This window comes from Alligator mississippiensis, chromosome 11 (assembly GCF_030867095.1).
Source record: "Alligator mississippiensis isolate rAllMis1 chromosome 11, rAllMis1, whole genome shotgun sequence".
NCBI classification, from domain to species: domain Eukaryota; kingdom Metazoa; phylum Chordata; order Crocodylia; family Alligatoridae; genus Alligator; species Alligator mississippiensis.
The window spans coordinates 32,872,352-32,880,590 of record NC_081834.1 but is presented as its reverse complement, the minus strand read 5'-3'; the positions used below and the strand labels follow the sequence as shown (position 1 = coordinate 32,880,590).

The following is an 8,239-nucleotide window of genomic DNA, read 5'->3' as shown; positions in this document are numbered from 1 at the left end:
TTTAATTTCTAACAAAATTTGTCAGATTTCTCTTCCGCAGGCTCAGCTCAGGAAGCTTGGAAAGAAAGAAGACTTGTGCAATACGCAAATTGGTAATCTAAATTTACTGGGGTACTCCTTTCCCAGATATACCAAAATCATGTCTATAAAACAGTAATATTTCAGAACATTTTATACCTATAACCTGGAAGTTAAACCTTATTTTATACATTTGATTCATGCCATGGGTAACTGCATATAAAATTTTATTTTGTCAGTATTTTAAAATACAGTATTTGAAAAGTACAGAATAACAGGCAGGTCGTTCTGTTAATTGATTACACTTTAGGTTAGAAATACATGTATAACAGAAGTTTTCTAGACCACATCCAAACCTAAAGCCACAGTTAATTTTTTTTCCATTGTGCTATACAGAATTACAAACTATTCATGGACAGAGTGGCAATAAGTGAATCAAACTCAAATTTCCTTTAGATTATATTTGGAAGAGACATTTTCAAGCATCTTAAATGCGCTTCATTTTTTTTCCGTAAGGAGACAATGTTTATGTACTGACTAAGAGTAGAACTATAGAACCCAATAACCTTTGCAAGTTTGGGAGGACTTTATTCTAGCATAGAAATGTGGATCCTCCTATTTTTGATGATGGCTTCCGTGAAAGCTCAAAACACTGGAAGAGAACAGATCTATACAACACTGCTGCCTTTGCATCATACTCTTATCCTATCATAGTTCATTTAGGCAGATATTAATCTCTAGTGCAAAAATGAAAAATAAAGACCATTTATTGATTTTTTTTCACCCAAGAAGTTTAAAAAAAAAAAAAAAAAAGATGGTTTACAGAAGGAAGTATATGTAGGACACTTTCTCATACCTGAAACCAGAAGTGGCAGCCCTCAATATACCAATTAGTCATACAGGCCTTAGTCTGGAAAGATGCATAATCATGTGTCTAATGCTAAGCATGACTCATCTCCATGAAGTCAACAGGAATACAAGTACTCTTACAAATTATGCATATGCTTAAACACTTTGCTGAACTGGACCCTCAAGTAGTAGTCAATACAAGAACAGGGACAGACAAAATACACTTAATAAAACCACCACTTTCCGATGATTATTTATCTTAAATGGCACATACCAGACAAGTCAAATATGTACAACAGCATGGACACATTTTATCAACTTCAATATATTGTCATAAAAACTGTTTTTGTAGGGAAGGAGAAATACAGCCAATATTAATGTGAAATCTATTTATTAAATCCTTCCTATTTTGCCTACAAAAAGATATAATACAACAAATAAGTTTTCAATTTAAGGGATTTAAACCCTGCTCTTTCACTATAAACAAAATACTAATTTGTTGTTTCAAAATACACCTACCCACATCCTTTACATTACTCAAAAGTGCAAGATTACAAAGAGTCCCTATAATTTCTTCCAGGACTGTTACATGTGAAGTAAACACCAACAGTATGTTTAAGCATAATATATTTTTTAAACATCCTAATTAAATTTCATTTATAGATATATGTACTAATTTTTCAAAAAAAATTAAAATTATTATTTTTGCAAACTCATTTGTAAACATTTATAGTGCAAATTCATTTGCTGAAATGAAAGTGTGGCACAGCAGCTATACCTTACAGGAAGACAGTAAACATTTTTTATTTTTTTCCTAAAGTGAATCCAAATGGCTTCTTCTAGCCTCCTTTAGGGGTAAGATCATATACCACAGGTTAAACCAAATGCAAACCCTGATCGTTGCTATTAAGGTAATGCCTGTGGTTTTGTCAGTTTCAATGATGCTTGCTTCACCAACTTTTGCTGCTGTCTTGTTGCCTGGGCTTCACAAATAGCACGGTATATCCTCTGTTAAGCAAATGAAAATAAAGAAAATGTTTCAATTCCTCAATTAAAACAGTTGCAATATACTGAATTATGGGATTTTTGGACAAGTCTATTTCGTAACATAGCATAAACCTACAAATAGAATCATAGAAAATTAGTGATGGAACAGACCTCAGGAGGTCATCTAGTCTAACCCCCTGCTTAAAGCAGGTTGCCAATACCAGCTGTCAATACAACAATTTAAAACATTTTTTTTAACGAAAAGACATTCACCAAATTTAATAGGAATTAACACTACTGTAGTACCAGCAGAGTATATACACTTTGACCAAAACGTTCCAATTGGTATGCCTGAAGCAAGGCATAGGGGCCCTAAAAGAATAAGATGTTTTAGCATGTACCCAATCATCTACTTGTGAACACCCCATTGAAGTCACTGGGGCTCCTCAAGTTAAAGCAGAAAAATGCCCTATGAATGAGACTGAGCAATCTTGAATGGGTAAAGTAGGGCACACCACTTCAGGCAGTCTGTTGAATCTATAGCTTGTGGAACTGGCCTGACTTCTAGATAGCCAAGCATATGGAATTTACCATGTTCTCAGGTAGTTCATTTAGATATTCAGCCAAGTTTAGGCACCTAAAATTCTACAAGATTTAAGACTCAACATAGCCCAGGGGTTTTCAACTTTTTTGAATCAGTGTACCTTTGGTGGCCAGACATAGAGCAGCGTACCCCTGGTAGCCAGTGTGGGGAGGGGGGCAGATGGTGCACGGGATAGTGTGGCAGTGCAGGATGGTGCAAGCTCCCCCCCCCCCCCCCCAATCCAGCCATGAGGGGCAGTGCCTGCGCGGCAGAACAGGATGGTGCGTGCCAGCGCTCCATCCCTGCCCGCCTGCACGTACCCCATAGGGCCTTCTCGCATATCCCCAGTTGACAACCCCTGATATAGCCAACACCCGAGTGCTTGGGTGGGGGGGTGGGGAAAGCAGAGGGAGAGGGGGCACACATACATGCATCTTGTCCAAAACAATAGTTATCAATGGCTCAGTCAAAATGAAAGGGCCAGGACAGATCGATCCACTTATTTTCATTAACAAAACAGAGTACATTCATAAATTTGCAGAGGACACCAAGTGGTAAGGGATTGCAAGCACTTTAGAGGACAAGACTAGAATTTAAAAATAAATAGGCTAATAACTTAAAGAGAGAAACCCCAAAGCACAAATACAAAAATGGGGAATCATCGTCTAAGCAGCAAAACAGGAAGAAGGAATCTTGGATAAGTTAGGGTTGAGGCAGACTGAAGGAGCCAAATGTTATGGCACTGTTGCATAGACAAGTCTTATGCTAGGAAGTCATATGCAAGATACAGGTAGAAATAAGTCTGCTCCAGCAGCAACTCAACCAAAGAAGCACATACAATTTTGGGCACAACTTTAGAATGTTTGAGGCAAACTGGGGAGAGTCAAGAGAAGAGAAACAGAATTCAACATGTTTGGAAAACATGACATTAGAAAGACTGAAAGATTTGGATGGGAAGTCAGAGGGGAGACAGCTCACAGTCCTTTGCAGGTGAGTGGCTCAAAGTGCCCGATGCTGAGAACTCCAACACCCCAACTTTCAACAAGATAAATGGATGTCCATGGGGGCTTGGGAATAAAATGGGAGATCTTACATTTTTTCTGACTTGAGTAACCCTTCATGGGTAACCTTCCTTGCTCCTCACAAGGCGGCAAGAGTTCCAAAGTCAGCCATTCCTTCATACCAATTATTAATGCTGCAGTGCATTCTAGTGAGTTCTTGGAAATTTAAACTTCTGGGGAGGGACCTTGGGGGTCTCTGCTTCAATATATTCTTGGATGTCCTGATCTATTGTTATCAGTATGTTTTGAACTATAAGAATTCTCTCATGCAGTGAACAAGGTTCTATGTTTGGTGTTATAACTTCAGTAACTTTAGTGAGGAACTGAATTACAACAAAAGTGACGGGAAAGAAATCCCTAAAAACCCAATCACAAACTAAAACAAGAATTACCCTTGCTGTTGCTTCATCCTGAAGGTGAATTGCCTTCACACATTCTTGACTTCGGCTATCTCTTTTCTGGAATAACCTGTGATCCTGTTACAAGCAACAACATTTCAGCTACTGTGACTTGCAGAATGGAGACCAATATTGGTTGTTTAAATGTTTATTTTAAGTTACATCACCTTGTATATCTATACAGATCTATATTAGATTACACAAAATTGATACATCACTTCTCCAGTAATTACTGTGTTTTATTACAAAAGCATCTGTGTTTAGAGACAGATATAAGCGTATCTTCTTTCATATCTTTTACCGGTAAATTTCTGAGTGTCAACATCATGGAACTAGACTAGACATCAGCAACCTACAGGTCCGCAGGCATTCTCTCTATGATGCCTTGGGGAAAACGTAGCCATGGTGACTAGTTCTTAGTGCCTGCCCGCTTTCCTGTCTCTAACACAAACCAGGTCATGCCAGCCTGCAGTCTTAAAATGTTACCAACTAGTCCACTTGATAACTTAACACTACTGATTAATGATTAACACATATCCCTATTCCCATAGTTTGTAGGTAAATGACAAGTCATACAACAAAAAGTCAGTTCTATCCAAAAATGCAGTGAAGGGTTGAGCACGGAATACTACGATTTAAATAGGGATGTCACAATTATGTTGCTCAGACCCAGTTTTTAAAAGATTAGTTTGTTATAAACATAAGATTTAATAATCTTACAAATTTATTCTCTCATATATGCCATTCAAATAAAAGATTTTACAAAGGTAGTCATCACAACAGAACAATCACTATATGCTTTGACAACTTCATATAAAAGGCAGGGGCTGGGGATACAAGAGAATAAGTACTGAATCAAAATAGGGTTTTGTTTTGTTTTTATTATTTAACCAAAACCCTGGAGATGCAAATATTTTATTTACATGAATGCATCTTACCTTAACACAGATTTTTAGAACATTTGCTTCAAAATAAGGAGGCTGCATAAAATCTTCAAATAAGTAATCCCACTCTGTTGTTACATGACCCAAGATCTCCACTTCTTTTACATGCATCACCCTCCTGTTCAAAGAAAAACAAGTAGCACTGATTAACAATGAACCTTTCTCTTGAACCAAGATTTTGTCAAAATAAAGCAACCCTAAGTTTGGTACAGTCTAACAAAATTAGTTACATTCAGTCTGTGGCTATGGTTGTAGGTCTGTATGAGTCATGGGGCAGGTACTAGAAACTACCTACAACTCAAAAGCCAGATGCGTGCAATGAAATCTGAATTTCAGCCTGGTCTACAGAAGCAAATGAATAGAGGGTCTTGATAAAAAGTTGGTTAGAACCCCCTTTCATTACAGCTGAACACCAATGGCTCACCAGTAGGCCTAAACCTAGACAAGATTAAGTGAAGGCAGCCATGTTTCTAAACAGCTTAGTTACTAACCACATTCTGTTTGCAGCATGAAGCAACTGAATTGGCAGCTGTTGACAAACTTGAGCTTCTCTCTTAGTAACTTTAACTGCATCCAAACTGCACTATCAGCTCAAGTCACCAGAACCCTAATTTCAACTGATGATTTGAGGGGTCAACTAAACGTGGGTTAGAGCTGTGTGCATGGACAGGAATCTGAATAGAAGACAGTTCAAGGGTACACCTTGAATTAACTCTGCAGTGAAGACGAGCATGAAAGCTCCACCACTAACCAAACCTAAGCAGTACTTTGAACGAATCCTTTCTGTTGCATTATGGATTTCAAGATGGACTGGTGTCAGTAAAACTAAACAGGCACATCTGGGTCTCATAAACCGACAAATTGCTTCATTTGATCACAAAGGTCAGAATGAAATGTATTTTGAGGGTAAGAACACAATTCACATGCTTTTTGAGCATATCTACATTACCTCTGCACTAGAACCAGGGCCACTGCTGAGGCACACCCCCCTGACTCACTGCTACTCTGCACATAGCAAATACTGGAAATGAGACAGCATAGCCACCTTAGGAAAGCTCTGAGCATTGCTAAGATTTTGCTTTTGAATGGCACTAGGGTGAGCATTCAGAGCTGCTATAAAAGTAACTAGCTGCACTACCTCATTTCCAGACTTTGGTGTTGAATGAGAGGGAGCATCAAGCGTGCCAGTATAAACAAACCCTTTGCAGCCGTTTAAATGTTTTCAAACTACCAGTCTCTCCAAGACTTAGGCAGTGACCTAAGAACTTGTGTTCTACCAGCAATTCCCCAGTTTGCAAGGCGTATAGTTTTTTTCTTATGTTTGATGCCTCAACTAGAAGATTAACAGAGTAAGGAGACTGGGATGTCAGAGAACATGGAAGTGAATAAGTGCTATAGCAAATAGTTTTAATTAAGAACCAAGGCGAGAAATCCTCCTGAATTTTCAACAGCTTAATCTTTGCAACAGCTACAATTTTAATTTCAATATAACCTAACATTGAGGGGAAAATATTGTGAAAGTCATCAGCAAAATCTTGAAGGAAACCAAAGCCTTGTCATACTGAGTCCAATAATTTAGCATAGGAAAAATTAACTGTTCTTTGTGGCTGTTTATTTCATTTGGACATAGAGTGCTTCTCAGTCCACTATAATTAGATTCAAAGTGTCACAAAACAATGACATTAAGATGTTGCATCAGAAATGCATCAGTAACAAGTAAGATTTGGCTCTCATTTAAATATACATTTTCATAGAATAAGTGAGAGGAATCTAAAAAAAAATAAAAAACCAAGGAAAAGATAAGAAAGGTGAGCAAAGAATAACAATTGTTTTACAGGACAAAGAATAATTGTGTTCCATTCTTCAGATATGGAGAAATATATCTCTCGAAAGCAGCTGTTACGAGACACATGAAGTTTTGTAATAGTAATACCTATTGGTAACAAGGAGGTTTGCTTTCTTGCCTCCTGGAAGTGCACAATGGTATCGATAAGTCTCTTTTTCCAACTTTCTGATATGCAAATTCTAAAACAAAAACAAAAAATAAAATTATTCAATGTAAGTACTTACAATTTTCAACTCCAAATTAGAATCTTGAGCTCAAAAATTAAAAAAGCTAGCTACTGTTTCTGGTTCTTTAAAGATACCCCCTCGGTATTTTCACTCCCAGAGCAGAGGTATTCGGGAAGTCTGTTCTGCTTCTTCCTCCTACAAAAATGTGGAACATTGTCACTGCAGTGAGATGCAGCCCTCCAATTCCCAACTGTATTTTCTTTTTTCTGTCACTTAGCATGTAGCATGCCTTCCACAGCAAGCCTGAACCCAGGAGTGAGGATCCTGTGAGAGTATCTTTAAAGAATATACCTGAGCATGACCCAGAGAGACGTGTTCAGTATAAGAAACTACCAAGTTGCACATACTCAACACATCTCGGGATTGGAGCATTTATTTCAAAATACTTGTAACAGAAAGGTGAGACATTCATTGAACATATAGGCTGAGAAAGAAGATGCATATTAAATCTAGCATCTCATCATGTGTTTCTGATAACTGGCTATGGACTTCCTCCAGATTACACAAGGCTTCCAGTTACGGATCTTGGATTCACATGCAACAATTAACCAACTTCTTTTTTTCTGAAACACCAGAGAAAGTTCTAGATCCAGAGAAAAGTTGGCATCCAATTTGCTCCAAAATCTTAAAATGATCCAAATTCACACCTCCACTCATTTACATAAAATTGCTAGTACTGTGTAAACAACCATGAGATTCTTGATGATATGACAATATGGTTAGAGGAACAGGGATGCAATGAAGCTAGATGACAGTAAATAACAACAGTATGAAACAAATAATGCATTCCAAGCAATGAAGAAGTCACATTTAACACACAAAATTACTTCCACATTTACATACGCAGATGGAAATTCACACACCTTGTTTTTCACACTGAGATAATCATGCAATGATTAAAATCAAGGTCCTTCCTGTGTTACTACCTGCTTTAACCTCTGGGCTTGGGAAAACACAGTGAAGGTTGGTAATCTCCAAGATAGCTAAACTGGGGGCAGAGAGGTAATTAGCCAATAAGTACAGAGCTCAGGACATGAGCTGGAGCCTGACTTATACTTACCTATAATTGAAACATGCATGACTAGTGAGGGATTCAATCAGCAATCCAAATAAATATACCATAATTGTGGTTTATTTTTCCAAAAGGGCTGCCTATACAAGTGCTCATTTGCATTCTAATTAGAACATACTATTAATTGCTCCAGTGTCACCTCATCATCACATGCATTAAGCCCCTCACGCACTTAAAATGCCCCCGCAGTAATTTTAATCTAAACATCATTGAATGAGCTTTAGATAGAGCATCCTGAGGCCACTTTAAAATCC

At 37.7% G+C, this 8,239-nt stretch overlaps 1 protein-coding gene across 1 annotated transcript in view; it reads right to left on the bottom strand.

Moving 5' to 3' along the window:
* Positions 1-228: 228 nt before the first annotated feature.
* VPS13C (vacuolar protein sorting 13 homolog C) overlaps positions 229-8,239 on the bottom strand; it is a 157,411-nt gene continuing 149,400 nt past the window's right edge. The window contains exons 80-83 of the mRNA XM_006275348.4: positions 6,774-6,865; positions 4,835-4,958; positions 3,891-3,974; positions 229-1,875 (exon numbers count right to left, since the gene is read on the bottom strand). Coding sequence (XP_006275410.2) covers positions 1,774-1,875; positions 3,891-3,974; positions 4,835-4,958; positions 6,774-6,865 — 402 coding nt within the window. The 3' untranslated portion in view covers positions 229-1,773. The remainder of the gene's footprint in view (positions 1,876-3,890; positions 3,975-4,834; positions 4,959-6,773; positions 6,866-8,239) is intronic.